The 20,876-nt window shown below is 42.1% G+C and overlaps 1 protein-coding gene and 1 long non-coding RNA gene across 3 annotated transcripts in view; one reads left to right on the forward strand and one right to left on the reverse strand.

Annotated features, from left to right (window-relative positions):
- LOC311531721 overlaps nucleotides 1-20,876 on the forward strand; it is a 612,131-nt gene that overhangs the window by 539,793 nt on the left and 51,462 nt on the right. The gene's annotated exons all lie outside the window — the stretch shown is intronic.
- Nucleotides 15,681-20,876, reverse strand: part of ADGRD1 (adhesion G protein-coupled receptor D1) — a 242,164-nt gene continuing 236,968 nt past the window's right edge. For both annotated transcript variants that reach the window (XM_084649372.1, XM_084649371.1), the window contains one exon: nucleotides 15,681-18,890. In XM_084649372.1, coding sequence (XP_084505498.1) covers nucleotides 18,795-18,890 — 96 coding nt within the window. In that variant the 3' untranslated portion in view covers nucleotides 15,681-18,794. The remainder of the gene's footprint in view (nucleotides 18,891-20,876) is intronic.

The raw sequence follows: 20,876 nt of genomic DNA on the forward strand, positions 1-20,876 counted from the left end.
TCCTGATGCTGGGTGCTTCAGTACTTGCTGCTACTGCTGAGGGTGCATTGAAACAGTAGCAGCCTCCAATGTGTCTATCAAGGCGAAGGCGATTTGGGGTTGTTGTATTCACCCCTCCAAAAAAAAGTGACTGATAATTCTCCGACTTCTTGTTAACGGAGATGATCCAGCCCCAAGCACCATCCCACCTGATGGTCCATGGAGGACTGTGCATCCCAGCTGTGTTGCCCCTTTTGTTGATCTTGTTTTGAACTCTTGCTAAATTGATTGAGGATAGTTCAGGCAGAGAGGTTGCCTGCCAGGGGCAGGGCAGCCACAGGACAGAGAGCAGGAGGAGGAGGTAGTTGCTAATGTATGTTGTCTACATACATATCGAGTTTCAGGGCATGGAGGCAGAGAAAAGTCATGGGGCGGTGATGCACCCCCAAAATCTTTCAGTTGTTACCCTCCCATCCACAGTTACATGTTGCCTCTGAGCTGAAGGACTTGTGTGAAGGGTGGGATTGGTACACTGCATACATTGTCCCTCTGGAAATTGGCAGAGAATCTTTGGTAAACTTAATACTAGCTGAGTCTGTATCCGCTTTGATGCAAACCTGCCCTCTGCATCTTCCCCTTTAGTGGGGGTACCTGGGTAAGCTACTATCAGGCTAGACCCAGTCAGAATGGCTCCTATTGAGCTGTGCTGGTAGGGATGGGGACAGCTTCAGGGAGCTGGAGGCAGTGTGGAGACATAGGGCTTCTGCAGGATCACCTTAGAGCCAGGGGATCTGGGGGCTGACCCCTCATAGGCAGAACAAACCTTGTCCACCTCCAATAAAACAATCAGGAAGAAACTCCATGAAGGAAAGCTCTTAGAGGCTCTTATCCCCATGCACTTGTTACTGTGTAGCGGACCCTTCCATACAGATGATTATGGAAGTGAGGAATATGTCACCCATCTCTAAGCATCAGGTATTGGCTGTAGCAAGAGGCAGGACGCTACCCTGGATGGATCAAGGTCAGATTCAGTTAATCAAATCCTACAGTTCTTATTTAGCAAACAAACACCAGATCCAAGTTTTTGCCAAGTAAGATTGGCTGGTATGAAAAAACTGCACATTCTAAATCCTGGCAGCTTACATAAGCATCCTATGCTGGCATCACCGCACTTCTGGATTTGTGATTTGCACCAGGGTGGATTTTCAGATAACACACACTGATCTTTCAGGACCTAATATAGCTCAGGTTTTAAAGCCACAAGCTTAAATGTAATTGAAAAGATATATATGTATATTTTGTGTGTGTGTGTGTAAAGATAGATATAAATATAATAAATCTAAAGAGTAACAGAGCAGACTTATGGATGTATTGGAATCAAGAGTTCATATCAAACTGACAATGGAAGCTGTATTAACTTAATATAAAAAGTAGACATTAATTAAAAATATCCAGGTTCTTTTAACAGAGAGCATAACAGGCAGGAGTCAAATGATTATCTTGTTTGTTTGGTTAGTTTCTATCAAATTTGTTACTCTTTCTTGATTAAATCTTCCCTAACATTTTCTGGCTGGATGGGAGGCCAAGAGAGGGTGATCACAAATCACTCATTTGAACAGAATCTGAGAGCAATATTATATGATTCAGTTATGTCCAACAGGACATAAGCCCTTAATTCCTCCTCCTAACTATAAAGTAGAGGGACATGAAACCAGCTACAGATATCTAAAAGATGTAGACACCAGGAAGGGAAAAGTCTGTGGTGTTATAGCTAGGAGTAATAGAATAAGATTAGGAAAATGTTTGGATATATATCAGAGAATGCTACTTTAAAGTCAGACTGAGTATCCCAGGGAATAGGGAATTGGTGAAAGCTACATTGAACATTTAGGCTTAGTTATAACCACTCTCATGGAATTTCACTAACTGGAGGAGAAGGAATAGGAAATCTTTTTGTTCCTCTGATGTACATGTGCAGGAGACCGCTATAATTGGCTGGATGCACTGAGAGCCTAACTGACCCAGTGAAGGCAAAGAGTCTTTCCATTCATGTCAGTGGGGGTTGGTTCCAGCCCTAGCATGTCATAAAAATCAAACGTTACCCTAGCTTTTTCAGTGTAATCGAACTCCAAGTGTGAGTTTGAGGTGGAGGTTCAGGTCAATTTTCATTATCCAAAGCAGCTCACCTTTAACCTTATTATGGTCCCGATTAGACAAATACCTAACTTTAAGCATCTCCATGAGATTACTCATGTGCTTGAAATCAGGCACATGTTTAAGTGCCTTGTTGAATTTGGGCCTCAAACAGTGTCATATATTTGGAGAAGAAGGTCCTGAACTTGCATCACTAAAGTTCATTGACTTCAATGGGGCTTAACCATATGCTTAAAATTAAGCATATGCTGAAAGTGCTCTGTTGATGCTTTCCTGAATTGGTGCCTTACACAGGGAAGGAACAACCCATCTCTTTTTTTTTTTCAACCATTTTTCATCCCTTATTTTTCTCTCATTTTCCTTACGATTATAAGCGTCCCCTTTTCTGACAGAGGACTGGGCTGCTTTGAGCAAGATGACGGACAAAGTCCCCCCCCGCGCTTTATAAGAGAGAACATTTTTTATTCTACTTGCTTTGTTGCCAGCTCCTATCTGTAATTTGGATCATAAACCCAAACAGTGTCTCCCCCCACCGCCCAAGAACACTGGATAATATAATGGCTGGTAGGGTTTTCCTGTTGGATGCATGGTGGCTCTTTTTCCACAAAGTGTTTGGGCATTCAGTGGGGTATTGGAAATAAATTCATACTGCAATAGAAGAAGGAGATTGAAAAATATTTTATTCTCCTTTGCTTTTCAGAGTGATATTTTTGGGCCCTTTAACATGGGGGCCCTCTAGTCAGTGTTATGTCCCACTGTATTAGTGAAGCAAGTTATTCCAGTGAAGGGAACGTGAGGTATGGCTTGATCCAAAGCTCACTGAAGTCAATGCGAGAAATTTCCATTGACTTCAATGGCCTTTGGATCAGGCTCAAAATCTTGTTGTGAAACAGGACCACGAGCCCCCTGGGTCTGATTCCTAGGTCCATTGTTTCACTCCAAAAGTGCCCCCCAAACCAAGAGATGGTAGTGTCATTCTACAGAAGGAGTAACACTAAGGGGTTCTGAAAAGGCCTTCTTCTAAGTGCTCTCCACCAGGAAGATCCTTGCAGCGTGTGGCACAGAGGATGGGGCGTCCAAAAGACACCCAGAGGGAAAAATGGATGGGAAGAGAACAGGTTCGGAAGATCTTTTCCCACACCACTGTGATACACACTCTCTCTCTCTCTCACTACACATATGTTAACATAAACCTACAGTGAAACTGAACTCTGGATTTCAACTAACCCCTGCCCTGGATAATTTAATTTCAGTCACAAACATTCAGGGCTAGTCTACACTAGCAATGCTAAAGCACGTGCCTTGTGTGGTTGCAGTGCGGTGCTGGGAGACAGCTCTCCCAGCACTCTTATAAAAAACAAACAAACCCACCTCCACCAGGGGTGTAGCATCCGGCGCTGTGCACACGGGCACTTTACAGCACTGAAAATTGCTGTGCTCAGGGGTGTGTTCTTTTCCACACCCCTGAGCGAGAAAGTTGCAGTGCTATAAATTGCCAGTGTAGACAAGGCTCAGTTAATTACCAGCTAAATCCTGGATGGAGAAGTTTAATAGTGACTTTTAGTGCTGGAAGGGGAAAAATAAAACTCAGCAGTTCTAATCCTCACGATTGCTCTCTTGTAATCACACAAGTTGGAACCTTAGTTAACAAGTCAATTCCCCCACCGTCCTTCTCATTCCTGGCCATTTTATAAAGAGAATTTACTAGCCAGTAACTCTAATTCATATTAATGTATTCCATTACTAGATTACTGAAAGACTATATCTTGCCCCCTTCAGAAAAACCTCTGTTATAAACAATACCTTTGGCATTGGATTGGGATACAGGTGGCCTTCATTCAATTCTCAGCTGTCTCTCTGATTTCCTGTGTGACCTTGGACGCATAGCTTAATCTCTCTGGGCCTCAGTTCTCCATCTATAAAATGGGGATATTAACATTTCTTTCTCCCACCATTTTTTGGTCTTGTGTATTTAGATGTTGGGCTCTTTGGAGATGGGATCATTTTGTTAGCCTAGCACAATGAAGCCCTGGTCTCGATTTGTGTCATTTACACATGAGAAGATTAATAATAATCTCTGATAAGAAGTCTTACAAAGAATAGCTTTTAGTTGTAGATAAATTCTCAAAACTCTCATCTTACAAACCATCCAGCCATCACAAGGAACACTCCCCTCTCAGTGGCATCTCCTAATTGGCTAGTTTAAGCAGCTTCCCATCTATCATGCTGGCTTTTGTAAATTGCAATCTGATGCCTCTCTCTCCGCATTCACTGTGTAGAGAGCCAGGCACCCAACTCAGGCTTTGTGAATTGCAGTGCATTCCTGTGATTTTTCTATGCAACTAAAGTTTTAGGTGTTGTGATGCTGAGTACTTTTGTGAATCTAGGCTTGAGTGCCTTGTTTATGACATTTCAGCACTTTTAACCTTTGAAGGGGGTGTCAGTTCAAATCAGCTGAATGCAAGGATATGTCCTAGATCCATCTGTACAGGAGAAATACATTTCCTGGATACTGATATTATCTGAGTCCAAACCATCTGTAACATATTTCATACAAAACTGCACAACTGAATATGAGCTACCTCAGCATAGGCACAATTTACTCAGCCATTTGATGGCATCATCATCAGCCAGGAGGTGAGTCAGTTGCCTACCATCAAAATAAGTCAGTGAGCACTTGTCAAGGAAATGTGACATAGTCTGAATTGACTGCAGGGGCATCGCCGGTCATTAGAAAAACCCCATTTAAAGAGATTGGCCATGCAGTTGCCCTGTCCTGTGCAAAACCGGTTCAGAGATGACCACAGGTACCATGGCAGAGCAAAACCTGGTGGCCAGATGATTGGGTCAGTGACGAGAGAGTGATTAACAGCTGTTGTCGCTGAGCACTCGTTGCGCCAAGCAGATACACCGTCATGTCCGGTGGTGGCATAAATGACCACACAGAGCGCCTAGAAGACAGGCGAGCTGGCGGGTGGTTGAAGAGGTCTGTGTACAAATGCAGGTCGCTGTTCTCACAGATCTTAGCCAGCACCATGATAGAGGCCCTCTCACAGTGAAGATGGGGCAGTGCTATGTTACTAAGTTTTGGTAGCCCTGGGAACAGAATTGCACGTAACGTCCCAGTAACAATGCAGGTAGCTTTGTTCAGCTGTACATTGACCAGCCTTGAATGAGACAAGTGACACCAGGCAGGAGCACAGTACTCTGCTGTTGAATAGTAGAGGGCAAGGGCTGATGTGTTCAAAGCAACTGGGCACTCACGCTCCAGGTTGAACTGGCCAATTTTCTGAGCAGGTTGTTTCTAGTGCTGAGTTTTGCTGCCATCTTCTTCAAATGGTTATGGTACGTTAATGACCTATCCAATGTCACACCAAGGTGTGTCACACAAAGCATTGACTACCATTTAGTGTTTGGGTCCTGAATAACTGGAGTAATCAGCACTTGGCAAGCAAGCACAGTATGGAGAAAGGGGACCTAAATGAATAGACTTTTGCCTTCTTCTGTTGGGGGACAAAAGATAGTGATATGGTGTAATCCCCGAATCACGATTTGGCCCTTTGTTCTTAATCAGTTTATCTAGGGTTGGTAGATACATTACTTCTCTTTATGCCCCGCAGTTATTTATTGTAAGTAAATAAATAAATAAGAGACATACAATTTGTTAATCAATATACAAATTACATAGGGGCTGATCCTCAAAGGGCATAAACTGAAGCCAATGAACTTATGATAGTTTATGCCAGCTGAGGATCTACACCTTAGAGTCTGGTGTCTGCTTGGTTCATCAGGACAACATTTTGAGGAAACTCAAGGCCAGTTAAATTACAAGGATTATATTAGTAAATGAATCATTTTACTAATAAACCACTTAATCTGCTTTATAGACATCCTCAGATTTTTATCACAGGGGCCCAACATCTGTTTCCCTTGTGTGGCAGAACAATGGATGTAAATGTGAAAAAGGGAGAGGGGGAGTCTAACTGCTATTAACACTCACTCCCACAATGGCTAACTAATTGATTTGTAAGGTGGGGGTGGGGGAGGAAGAAGTGTCTGGGAGCAAGTTACATAAAATAACAAGAGGTTCATACCTGAAAGAATGAACAGGGGAACAAGAACTGTAAATAAATGTGATTACCATGAACAGAGCCTGGTTGGCCAACATTTACCTTGTAATTGATTTTACTGTATAAAAACACCATCTGTAGGAACAAAAAAGCAGAAGGTAGAAGCATTGTGAGCATAGCCTTTCCACTGTCTTAAACTGCCTCCATCAATCCATAAAATTAATATTGGAGTAAAAGAACCATCTGTAGCGGGTATATGAAATACAGCAGAATTATTGCACAAAGACTTCCCAGTGATGCTGAAATGAGTGAGACTAGATAACTATAATGAATGCTGGAGTTTTTGCAGACTACCTACTGGCAGAAAAATTATTAATTCTCTCTCTGTCTGCCTGCCTGTGTCTTCCTCTCGCCCAAACCCATTATTGGACTGAAGCGCACTGAAGGGTGTTAAATGTCAGTCATTTGTTTTCATTATTGTTCATCTCGCTATGCCCAGGGGCCTTATAGGTGCTGGCTCGAACTGAAATTGGAAGGGCCAAAACTCACCTAGCTGTTCTTGCATCCCAACAACAAATGAGAAACAGCATAAATCTGGTGAGAGAGACTCTTCCCAGAAGACTTCCAGCTCAATTTGGCAGACTCAGGTGTCTTGGCCAAGCTTTGAATAAGCACCCTGCTTAGTCCAAGCCAAGCCCAAACTCCAAACAAGTTGAAATTTCACATCACAAATTCTAGCCTTTTATGAGAAGACCAGTGCTAGCCCTCATAGAGCAGCCTGATCTCCTCCTAGGGCTGGCCTTTAAACCATCGGTGGGGGCTGCAGAGCAGCAAGGGAGTGGGAACACCAGCCCGATCTTTTTGAGCCCCTACCAAAACCCCTCACCAGCAAGATGTACAGCAATGTGCACCAGGCCTCCAGTTCTCTTCCCCACAACAAACTCTCTCTGAAGTTCTTCCCAAGGGTGGACATTAGACATCCACTAGGATCAGCAGCATTAACCTTTATACAGCTAGCTCCTTTTGCTTGTCATGAATTCCTGTCCCACGGGAGAGGGCAGAACATGCAGGGGGCTGTCATCAGGGGGGTATCAGTCAGGGCTGTAATGAATTGTGGCTGCTCTCTTTTCTAGAATCAACAGCGTAGAGGAATTCTCCATCAAAATGATTTTTCTTGACATAAAATGCAGATTACACATACACACAAATTTCACATGGCTTTTGATAAGCCAGTTGTACATCAGCCCAAATTTGCTCAAAACTGGAAAGTCCCAATTTTTGAAAGTGTGGGCTAAATTTCATATTTGTTTGGAAACCCAATTCTAGGCAGTTTGTCCGAAGTGTTCATAGTGAAACAGCTCCATTCACCAGGTATATTACCTGAAGAGCAGCTCTATTACATTAAGAGTTTTGATACCCAGATAGAAAATTCTCTTCTGTTTCTTTTCACAATAAGTTGTTGTACATCCAAGAGGGACTGTTTTGTTCTTGCAGAAAGCACTGTTTTATGTACACCGCACAGAAACCAAAGGGGCATGATGTCCCCATAAAAAGCATATTTGTCTGGAAATACCTAAAGTAACAACAAAGATTGAAGAAGAAATGTTTTTCTCTCTTTCACGTTATTTGGTGCATGGAACAGCCCTTGTGGCTCAATCCAACAAACTGCCTGACTTCAAGCGCACAAGCAGTTCCTTTTGACTTCAGCCATCTCGGACTTAAATAGGATTTACTCATGCATTTAACGTTGCTCATGTGATTAAGCATTAGCTGGATCGTGTCCTTTGTGTGTAGTCAGGTGGGTCTTTCACACTGGAACCGTCTCTCATTACTTTGGAATACGTCATGCCTTCAAGAGGCTGATGGTAGCCTCCTCAGCAGACCTAGATTGCTCAGTGTTCATTGTTACTATGATTTGTACTGCAGCGGCACTTAGTGTGCTGAGCGCTGTACAGACTGTACAGAGTGAGAGAGAGTCCCTGTCCCAAAGAGCTTATGTCAGAGTCTTAATAGACAAGACAGATGGAGGGTGGGAGGGAAAACAGAGGCCCAGAGAAGTGAAGTGACTTGCCCAAGTTCATACAGCAGGTGAGAGAGAGCTAACTCCTGACTCTCAGCTCAGACCCCACTGCTTCCTTCTAAGTGGCTATTCTCCCCCAAATAAGCTTTGGTCTTGTGATAGTTGAGTATGGGGCAGGTTTTGTCCCTTATTTTGTTGTTCGTTTTTGTACAATAAATACCATTCCTATTTCAGTGTCTGAATCCAGCAATTTAGGGAGCGTAAAATATCACTGACTTTGGAAGAAATGACTTGTACTCCTGAGCCACCTCAGACCAATGGGGAGCTGTTTTATACATTTTTCCAGCTAAATCACAGATCCAAGTGAAAAAATCTAGAACATTGTGTGGATTTGTGGTGCTCCCTGGAGGATCCCTGGTCCCAGAATCAATGACTGGATTACACTGCTCCGTAAACGTAGTTTGGTTTTTTTCTCAGCAGTGACAGATATATTGATATCATTCTTCATTTTCCTTAACTGCTACCAAAGAGAGCTCACAATGGAGAGGAGGTTGCTTAGAGAAAATAGGGAAAGGGATTGCAGAGGTTCTTCGCATGTGTATTATGGCAGTCAACAAAGTGGATACATGCCTGCTATACAGATGTGTCACACCATGATATGCCTTGATCCCCACTACAAAATGTAAGCAATACACACTGGTCATGTATTGCTGGGCTGCATGTATTTAGTGGTTTGGGGGAGGGGGAGCAGGGGAGAATCACTCATGATAAGGATATACAAACTGAGGGGGTAGGGGACAGTTGGATACAATAAGCACCCATTGTGCAACCTGGACTCACAATGAGAAACACTTGCATTCAGGTACAGCACTTGAAGTCACCTGGATAGATGGAGGCAAAGAAACCTTTTTCTTTTATTCCGGGGGAGCTAGTGTAAATGTGCTAACATGAGAGCTTTTGGACATCACTTTAATGAGTAGTTTTGTACCATAACTAAATTTTCCCACTTTTAATAAAATGAGATAAACGAGCTTCTGTTCCAAACACAGGATTTCCTTTCTTAACGTTATCCTTAAATTTTAGGAGGAACTAGAGCTCCTCCCCAGCCTCACAGTTGTCTATGCCCATGGATTAGTGGTATAGAGCTCATCATCATGAATAATGGCCATACTTCTCGCCCCTATCTGCGTTGCATATGTTGGAGCAGCTGCCGGTTTTTGAGCAGTCTGAACGGAATGCACAAAAACATATCAAAAGGAACGCACAGTGGGCATGTATGTTTGGAAATTCCATCCACAGCCTGACCCATACCAAGAGATCTGTGCAATTTTAAAAAGTCATAAGTGCTGCTACCTTAAACCTTGACCCAAAGCCCACTGAAGTCAGTGGACGTCATTCTCTTCGTTTCAGTGGGCTTTGGATCCAGCCCTTAGACACACTCAATGGTCCATTGAACATTATAAAATAAACATCCATCTATCTTCCCATCCCTGTGTATTTAGAGAGTCTCAATCACCTCATTATCTATCCACTCATCTATAGATGCAGATCTTCAAACTAGTAATATTTAGTTCATTATGTGATTGCCATATGTTACTACTTAGAAGTGAACAGAAACTATTTTATTTATGCAATGCAAATCTTTTAGATCAAGAAACTTCTCTGTGGGCTATTTTGCCTTAGATAAGCTAATCAAAAACATTACGAAAGCTTCTATTTCAAGCTGGAATTCATGAATAAGGGCAAAGGCTTAGTCAAGTTGCATATACACTTGCCAGCACTAACCTAATTGATTTTGCTGGATGTTAATCAGCTTTCCGATTTAAACATTTAGTCTGTTGTGTGTATGGCATTGTTTTATATACAGTGATCTTACAAAATAATTATGGGTGGTGTTTATTATTTGGCTTTTAAGGCTGATGCTGAGTGATCATCTGCATATTAAATGTAGCATTTACTTGTTGGTGTTGGAAGAACATATTGTTGAGCAATCTTCTGCATGTTTGGTTTTTTTAGATACACCCACGCATAGTACACTTTCCACCTCCAACCCAGCAATGATGACAGACAAAAAAGGAACAGTCTGATGTTACAAGAGGGAATTATTTCTCAAAGTCAGACTTGAAAGATTTAGACAAATGATCTCTGTTATTGACAACAGTGACCCCCTTCTATGCACAGAACTGGTTGCAAAAACACACGGGCCAAATCTGACCCTTTTGAAGACAAACTGCACAAATGAGATAATTTGACCCCTCTCTCTGTGTTTTCACAGGAATGGGATGTTTATATCAGTTTTGAGGTCATTGTGTTCATCTTACAGTTGTTGCAGATGCAAATTGCTCCTCATCTCAGCTGGAAGCTATGATCAGAAATTTAGTTCTGTTTCTGCAGAAGCTCTACAGGATGTCAATCTGGCATATGTATTCCGTACTAAACAGTCTATACCAAAAGTTGTATGCAGTATAGTTGTAGCCATGTTGGTCCCAGGATATTAGAGAGAGACAAGGTGGGTGAGGTAATATCTTTGATTAGGCCAACTTCTGTTGGTGAGAGAGACAAGCTTTTGAGCCACACACAGCTCTTCTCCAGATCTGGGAAAGGTACTCCCACATCGCAGCTAAATCCAAGGTGGAAAAGATTGTTTAGCATAAGTAGTTAGTATATATTCTAATGGACCATTCAAGGTCTGGAACCCACTACCCCACTTTTTATGTCCTATGACTGCAGAGCACAGTTGCCAACTTTCACGTGGTAAATAAGCACCCCGACTTTCACAATAAACCAGAAATCAAGCTAATCCCATTTCAAAACAAGGCCAAAACAAGCCAATCCCTAAGAACCCCAACACTCTGTGATTAGATCCCCCGGCATTCAGTCTGGGACTGTGGTGGGCCTGCCGTGCACCCCTGATTCTCACCCCTCCACCTTTGTCCCTGCTTTCTGGGAGCCGATCAAAAAAAAGAAGCTACAAGCCAAACAAGCAGAAAGCTACAATCCAAAAACTAGCCAACAAGCAACACACTAGCCAAGTAAGCCAAAAACAAGCCCAATTTCTGTGGGGTTTTTTGCGGGTTTGGTATGTCTGTTGCAGAGATGTTAAAGGGCAACTCTACCTTGAATGGTCACTTAGAATATGCTAAATAATCTGTTCCACCTTGCATTTAACCTTGAGGATTTAAGTGGTGTATAGGCGAATTTCACGCACTGTCCCAGAGGTTAGGTTCCAAATGAAGTGGCAATGGTTGCTGCATTTTGTGGCCTGTAGCATACAAGTCACATAAATGAAAGGCATTAAAAAGCAGAAAGTCTTATGGGTGGGTTTGTTGGGTTTTTTAAAAATAATTAAATCAATATTTTAAATTTGTATTAATAACTTGTTTTGATTGCATTTCATCACTGAAGCATAATCTCCCTATGAGAACTGTCAAGAGTGGAAAAGTACATATCAACGAACACAGGACATTAATTCATGCATGGACCTAATGATCCCTAAGAAAGACATATTCCAGGGTGTCCCTAAATGCTGGGTTTTATATTTGCCTCTCTGATTTATCTCAAAGATGTATAAAATCGCATGTAGGCAGAGTGCTCTCTATTAATTAGTCATCTGCAAGTCTTAATGCACGATGTTTAGTTTATTGTGCGCAAAATATAGCATAGGCACAAAGTTGGGTGTTTTTTTTATAATCTCTCATTCCTCTAAGCGTCCCTGAAACCTTGACAAATACTACTTAAGCCTCCTGTGAGGAAGGTTACTGTAACAGCCATCAACTCTGTTGTCTCCAGAGATTAAAACCTGGAGCTCTAAGTCAGTGACAGCAGGGCTTTGGAGTCTTTTTCCCAATAATCTATTGTCCTCTATTCCCCCAATAACCGGTTTTTAGAGGATAGAGCATGAATGGTTGGGGCTCAGTGATAAGCCTTCCCTACACTTGGTCAAGTCGTCGGGGGCGAGTCTTAAAAACAAAATTGCAGAAAGCAGCAATACTATTGTTGTCCTAATCCTTTTTCTAAAATGTCAAGGTCCTAATAAATTAGACCAACATGTTCAAAGAGGGCTAGTGATTTTGGGTGCCTCTGTTTTCGGTTGGCCAGCTTGAGACACCTTGAAAGGGCATGATTTTGAGAAGGTGCTGACTACCCACCCTCTGAAAATCTGGCCCCTTTATATCAAGTATGGTGCTCAGAATCACTAGTGAAATCTTGGCTTCGGATTTTAGTGCCTTGCCTGCTATACGCATCATTCTGCTTGCTTGGTGTTAGGCATATACCCATCTAGGGGAATGCTCAAATGGGAAAGTGAAACTCCCAGTCGATCCAATTTTCACACAACAAGCACCGGAGAATAGTGGGGGAAGATAAATTACCCTTTTTTCAAAAATCTGGGTAAATTAGATAATCTGTTCCTTTCTCTTCTGGTTCTTATTGGCTAATTATCTGAGAATTGTCATCCAATCAAGGAAGCTGCTTGGTTATTTACATGCTGAACAGTAAGCAAGAACCATCCTTTCAACTCAGAATTTATTTAACACATTCGAGCTCTGGGGAAAATGCTGATGTCTGTAGCGTATTTAGCATTGCAACCAACCCTCACAAGATGAAAGATAGTCTCCCAATTCAAAGAACATAAGGAATTATTGAGGAAGAAAATTGTCTGAACAAGGGCAATTACAGCAATAACTATCCATGACGTAAATGGTATCAGGTCATACAAGCATAACCTAAGATGTAATGAAAATACTTCAAAGGCAAACATGCTGTAAATCAGACACAATATAATATCATTTATTACTCTGTTGGGGATGATAAAGGTAAAAGAAAATCTCTTTATTTCACAAGATAGAAGGAAAAGATACCTACAGTATATTCCCTGCTGCTTTGCTTTAGGCAAAAGAAGTAAGGTTTTGTAGCATATACAGAGAGTATTTGAGTCCCTACAGTAGAATCCTTGTCATCTAAAGCCCAAACTTCCATTTTAACTTCCTGGAATATAATCACTCTAATTATGCTCGCTCTCTCTCTCTCTCTCTCACACACACACACAGCCCCCAGTGGGAATTGAGTTAGTGTGGTGTATTAATTATGCTAGATCTCTCTCTAACCTTGAAACCATTTGACATCTTTGCTTTTGCACTTGTGTGATGATTAAGCTTCTTGCAGCTGTATGAGTTTCATCATGGAGATATTGCATTTCTGGTCTACGTTTATATTATCTGTTGTTTAAAATAAGGAGGAGGAAAAAGAAACTGGATCCAAAATGTGAAAGTAGTAAGGGGTGGCAAAAGCTTGTAGCTTTTGTGATATACTTTGTTATGGCCTGAATCCTCATTCCAGGATGAAACTCTGTCATGTATAGAGGGTCAGCAAGAGGCCCATGTGCCACTGAAGTCCTACTTCTGAGGGCTCAAGTGAGACCTAAACCTTGTGCTGCACTTCTGCACAGGTGAATTTCACCTAGAGTGACAAGATAGCAAGTGTAAAAAATCAGGACAGGAGGTGAGGGGCAATAGGGGCCTATATAAGACAAAGCCCTGAGTATCAGGACTGTCCCTATAAAATCGAGACATCTGGTCACCTTAATTTCACTGCATAGCTCACAGCCTGAGCACAGGGGTTGCGTGTTGAGAATTCTGCAGCAATTAGGGGAATCCTTGAATACGGTCTGTAAGTATCTACATGGGGAACAAATAGTTACTGATGGGCTTTTCACTCTGGCAGAGAAAGGTATAACACAATCCACTGGCTAGAAGCTAGACAAATTCAGACTGGAAATATGGTGTACATTTTTAATGGTGAGAGTAATTAACCACTGGAACAATATACCAGGGGTCTTGGTGGATTCTCCATCACTGGTAATTTTTAAAATCAAGTTTGGATTTTTTTTTTAAAAAAATATATGCTTAAGAAATTATTTTGGAGGAGTTCTATGGCTTGTGTTATAGAGGAGATTAGACTGGATGATCACAGCGGTTCCTTCTGGCCTTGGAATCATTGAATCCTTCACATCAGGCATTACTCTACTGATTCTATAGGTTTCTGTACATTTTTTCAAAAAGAAAAGGAGTACTTGTGGCACCTTAGAGACTAACCAATTTATTTGAGCATGAGCTTTCGTGAGCTACAGCTCACTTCTGTAGCTCACGAAAGCTTATGTTCAAATAAATTGGTTAGTCTCTAAGGTGCCACAAGTACTCCTTTTCTTTTTGCGAATACAGACTAACACGGCTGTTACTCTGAAACCTGTACATTTTTGCTGCTTCTGTGACCTCCTGTAGTGGGAAATTTAATGGCTCCTTGCTGATCTACTGGGCCCTGCTCCTCCATGCTCGCGTGCTATGGTGCATTCATTAGTCTGACCGCCACCTCAGGGGGGATGTACACAGCAAAGTAAAAAGTTAGGGAGAATGTGTCTCCCTCACTGGTTAACAGGTGCACGCTCTCTCTCTCACTGCAGGGCCTAGAGGAGGGGAAGGAGCTAAGGAAATGGAATGGGAAGTGGTGGGAAAACAGGGATGGCTCCCCGGAGTAAGACTGCAAATCGCCATGGAATGTTAATTGGTGCTCCTTGCATCAGTCTTCTCCTGTTCTGTAGCATTTTACACACTCACACACACCCTCTCTGTCTCCCTCTCTCTCTCTAGTGGAGAGGCTAGGTGTTTCCAGTCTCTGTGGGGGAGACAATGGCATGGGGGTAGAATGGGCTTACAAGAGATCGGGGAGCTTTAGCATAAGAGAAGGGCCATGAGCTCGTTGTATCCAGCCAGGTATGTGCAGGGCATGTTCCTACATTTCTCAGAGATCGCTGGCTGGATGTGCAGAGCCACTAACACTCCACCATCTGAGCGGTCACTGTCCCAACTCACCGAGCAGCTTCATGCATCTGGAAATCTCCTCCTTTCCGGATTTTACCACGGACGATGACGCTGTACCCTACTATGACAAACCAGAATGCTATTTGTCACACCCATTGTCTGAATGAGGGCAATTACAGCAATCACTATCCATCATCTCAGTGGTATCAGGTCATCCAAACATAACCTGCAATGTGAAGGCCAATTGGCCCGCTAGGAATCAGTCCTGGCTCGGCTATTGGAATGACCACGTTACAAAAAGTAATCCTTCAACTGCAGCCTCGGCAAACACGCTCCTTCTTAAGGTGCGGGAATGACATTCCCCAGTATATTCTGTGGATATAAAGTTTAAAACAAAAATGTTGCCTACATAGTATCTTGGTGATACTGTACTAGGCCACATGTTGTGAGTACTTCAGGGGGATTTCTCACATGAGTAAGGATTGATATGCTAAGGCACAGTGTTTGTACTTCCCTAAGAAACTATATATTTCCAATGTTCTTTAACCCATGTGAATAAATGGAACAAACACAAAATCTTGTTAGAAAATTAAATGTTTTGTTTTATTTTGGAAAAAAACATTTAATTATTACTTACTTGCAAAGTCATTCTTGCTACATAATCTACTTTAAAACTCACATCTCATTCAATTAAGATTTCATACCATTGAGAAAATGATGCTGTCCTGAAGAAATACTACAAAAGTTGCCATATGCAAGCCCATAAATAAACTGCATGATTTTCATGCTTTAAAAGACTGAGGATAAGATTCATTTCAAGCATTTCTATTTCAGTATATTTTCTGCATTCAGTAAAACTATGAAAAATACATAGAATCAAACAAGATGAACAGACTTAGGTGGGGATGGACATTTACAGTATGCTTGTGGGTTTTTTACTACTTTATCAGAAACTAAAGAGGCAAACAAAAGAAACTCCATTGCCATTACTAATAATACAGTGTTCTAACTCCTAAACTCACGTGACATAACCAAGATATACTACTTTATGTTCAAAATGCACAGATAAAGCATGGGACACAGGTTATGTACTGGAAAACATTGCAGTATCTACAATAGGTCTCAATACATATGGGTTAATGAATGTTCACTCCTTATATAATACATCTATGTCATAGTCCAAAATGTTTAAAAAATCATGTTCATGATTCATTGAGTCTGCTGATGTATTTTGGGGACCATGTTATATGTTGCACCTGGGTAAAAAAAATAGACTTAACCCTTTATAGTAGATGCTGTTGTACTGTATGTCAAATGTTATTTTCAAATGGATCTATGATAATCATTGTTACTGACAGTAACTTAGGTGACTGCTGTAAATTTAGCCTAGGAGTAACGTTCAAAGTGAGAAATGGCACAGTGGGAATTATAAATATTTTAAAATCCAGGTTTTTCTTAAACCCCCTGTATTTTCTATGACTCATTCACAACATCGCTTTTACTACAACATAATGATTAGAATAGAAATCGCCTAATAGGGTTAAAATCTATATCCATGGTCACAGGTTTTTTTTTTTTAAATGTCCTCCGGTATCAAAAATATGTTTAAATATTTTATCAGCACACAACACAGACACTCTGAACCCTGTTATCACAGTACAGTTCTGTTACAAGAACCTGCTTCCATATATTCCAGTCGCTCTTTCTATTGTATCTTTTGGAACAGACATTCTCTTTCCAGAAGGGTCTGCTATATTTACACAGTTGTGATAATTATTCCAATACTCAAAGAGCTAAGAGCAAGCCTATGCACAAAAGCCAATAGAGAGAGAGAGCCACTTAAATATTTAGCTTTCTTCTTTCCCTGCTTTTACATTTAGCTGTCAACAAAATAGAATTATTCTGCTCACAGGATTAGAATTAATAAATGGCAGTATTTACAAGTATTTATGATAGACACAGTGGGCCAAATTCTGCTCTGTTTTGCCTGTGTAAATCTGGAGTAAATTTGTTTAAGTTAATGCAATAACTGCAGAATTTGATTAACTTTTTAGTTAGTTAGGGAACAAATCCTGGTCCCCTAAAACCAATGATAAAACTCCCACTAACTTCAATGGGAGACTGTCACTGACTTCAGTGGATCAGCCTTGGCCTTAACTTTGGAAGGTATAAACATTAAATTAAGTAGGGAAAGATACTTTGAAAATACTGGTTCAAATCCTCAGCCCCCTTACAGCTGGTGACACAAAGCATTGGGAAAGCAAGCACCAACTACCTAGGGGTTTGCCTACTGAAGGGGAATCCCCGGGTGAGATGGGGGCAGCATGGGGAGGGGGTGTTAGAAATATGGCGAGGACAAAAGACGTGGCTGCAATGGCGTTTTTGTCTGAGCAGACTGGGCTGGTGGAGTGTTCCCTTTGGGACCATTGTTGCTGAGCAAATAGAGCAAGATGCATGTTTTTGAGGCCAAATTAGCCCCTGGGCAGCCTCAAGATAATAGGGGCATATTCATGGCAAAACCCACCTTGTTCTCCCCACCAACCCCGCTGGGTGGGCACAATAATAGTGCAGCTGAGGGTCTGCTTCAGTGTGTCCAAACTACCTTCAGTGAATTACCCACTGACACAATCTACAAGAACCAGGAAGACATTGCTCCAGTGAAAAATGAGTCTTCCCCCCCCCCCCCATGAAGATACCACATAATTGTATTAGAAGCAAAAGCTGCTGAATGCTGAGTAGTGTCTAAACCACAAAAGACTGTCTTGAGGTCTGTTTAAAAGCTGTCTGTAGATACCAATACACAGACCGATCTTCAGTCTTGCTACCTTCACAGTATTTTGTTGGAATTCAGTGTCTCATTCTGACCACTAAAAGGAGAAAGATAAGTCACAGTGTGGGTTTTGATTTCCAGAAGCTACAGGTCAATTCCATTTGTGAAATGTGTGTGATGGACCATTGTTGATCTGTCTGAAAGACTGAGACAACTAGCTTCTATTACGGTTAGTCAGCAGACAGAAATCACCCTTTAAATGAAACTAACATTGCAGATTGGAGCAGGGCAGTCAGAGCCATTTATATCTATTGCAGATCTGGAAAAAGGAATATCTAAAAAGTTAGCAGTCTGTGTGTGTGCACACGTGATTTGTGTGTATGTAGACCTAGTGTATATCTGCTTCACTGGTCCCAAGTCTACAGAGTGGGCTGAATGGCTGGAATTTTTCTTTTTTTTCCTCAAGGTCTGGCTTCTTTACAGTTTTCCCATAAAATGCCTGTTGGCAGTATGTGGTGTTAATAAGTTTCTCTGGGATAATTGGATTACTTAAGATATTACATGTAAACAGAGAGTGCACAGCTAAACAAGAATAGCCCTGTTACAACATCACAATTGGAAGCATTTCATTTTCAGAGCATAAAAATGCATTTTTCCTGAAATACGTGACCTTTAGATTTAGATCGCAATAACCGTCCCATCCCTAGTGTTGTCATCGTCACTGACAAAACCATCCAGTGTACAGTAGTGCTAGTTACTCTGCAGCTATTGCTGATGGTCGATTGCATTACACCCTGGAAGGGAGGCAGATGAAGACAGACTTGTACATACTCGGCAAAGCAATATGGCAAATTCCAATTTATTAGGCATTGATTAGAAAAGCAGTTCCTACTGGCATTAATGGTGAGAAAATACTGGGGGGGGGGCACTGTACTGGAGATCCTGAAGGTATGGCTTGATTTTTCAGAGAGAATCTGGGTCTAATATCAGACTGCTGATAAATCAATCTGATTGGCTGAATTGGTACTCTTGTCCCAGGTGTTCATCTTCGTAGGAGTTGTACCTGGCCTATTCCCAGTCATCTGGAAGACAAAAAAGTATTGAAACTGGATTTACTTCTTTTTGGTAAATCACCATTGACTGGAGGACATGAAAGCCTGAAAGCATCAATCTAGACTCCACATTACCTTAGACTCTTGAGAGCACAAGCCATAAAGGAGCCATTTAACATGTATTGTCAGGTATTATTCAGTGATCATTGCCAATCATTTCAGAAGCTATCATTTCTAATAGCCAGTTTTCTCATAAAATAAATTTATTTTGTCTCAAGACATCTTAAGCTGTCCTCGAGTCGGGGAGAGAGAGGGGAATGCATATATACACACTGATTTGTTTATATAAATGTTCATTCGCGGGACTCAAATGTAAAGGTATTCTGTCTGGAGCTGGTTGGAAATTGTCTGCTGGAACAATTTTGCATCAGAAAATGCCAGTTCGTCAAAAGCAAAATGTTTCACGCCAACCTGTCACTTTTGACAAGTCTCATGAAGGAACACCGGCAGAACCCGGCCTGTCAGGCAGGTTTCACATCTCTCCCTGCTACCTTGCCCACACATCTGAAGGACTGCCTTGGAGTCGGGACTCCAGGTCTTCCAGGATTTGCAGCTCCAGGCCAGCCTTGCGATGGTGACCGTCCCCAGGGTTGGGGATGCCAGGGCTTCCAGATTCTTAGGCCAGTTGGCTCCCTGGACTGACTGACCCCTGCAGGCTGGGGAGCCAGTTGCCCTGCGAGTCAGGCAGCCTGGGGAATCAGCTGGCACAGAAGCCCGACAGCCAGGCTCTAGATGGGGCACACAGGGCTTCCAGGTTCCCTGCCACAAAGCTGGGAGTCTGGAAGGTCCTGGGACAGACTTCAGGGTCTGTGGTTCCAGGGCATACCCGCCAGGCAGACTGGCCTCCGAGCTTCCAAAATCTTGGGCCAGCCAGCTCCTTGGCCTGTCCAAATCTTGGGGCAGATAGCTTCCAAGGTTGTCAGAGTTGAGCAGTCGGGGAGCCAACTACTGTGAGCATTGAAGAGCAAGCTGGCCCAGGAGCCTGCAAGCCTGGGAGTCCCTGGCCTCGGGGGAGTCTGCATGGCAGGGCTGCCCTGGAATCATGGATCCTGGAAGTCTTGCCAGCTGATGGCTGAAACCAACATGATTGCAACATTTCCATTTGGTTGAAAATTTCAAAAATTTTGATATAACGAAATTTCCCATGAAACAAAAATTCTGACTTTCAACCAGCTCTAACCCTAACCAAAAACAATGGTCATCAGCTGAAGTTAATAACGAGAACATTCTTCAAGGGCCTGGTTCAAAGATCGTGGAAGTCAATGGAAAGACTCTCATTGACTTCAGTAGGCTTTGGATCAGGCCCCATGTCTGATGTTTTTAGAAATTTTACGCACTGACTTATCAGAGAACAGAATTTAGTCCTCTGCTTTCAGAGTATCTCCTATAGTCACCACACAACCCTTGCCCATCGCAACTGGCTGTAGAACACACAGTAGAGACAAGTGCTAATTAACTCCTGTGTCCCCATCATGTCATCTTTCTTTCCACAAGATCACTCCAGAGCTGGGCAACATTTTTCAGCTGAAACTTTTTTTTCCACCAAAAAAAAAAAGCAAATCCGGATCCAATGAAATATTTTGCCACAATTTGTGTCAATTTGGGCAAAATGTTTCAGTCAAAACAAAAGAAAAGTTTGGAAACGTCTAAACAAATAGTTTTAATATTTTGAAAACATGAAACATTTCAATTTTTTGGGCTACACAAAGCTGTGAAGGAGAAGGTGGTGTCACCATCCTTCTCTCCCCCATAACTTTTAGCCTCGTGCTCAGGGCACTCACTGGTGGTGTGGGAGACTCAGGTTTGAATCCCAGCTCAGGAGCAGGGACTGCAACCCCCCCATCATTCCCCTCCCAGGTGTGTGTCCTAACCACCAGGCTATTGGCTATTCTGGATTGGGCCCCTCTCTATCTCTTTTGTTGAATCCTATACCTCCTGCTCCCTGGTTTTGTGAAT

This window comes from Lepidochelys olivacea (genome assembly GCF_965140295.1).
Source record: "Lepidochelys olivacea isolate rLepOli2 genome assembly, chromosome: 15".
Lineage (NCBI taxonomy): Eukaryota > Metazoa > Chordata > Testudines > Cheloniidae > Lepidochelys > Lepidochelys olivacea.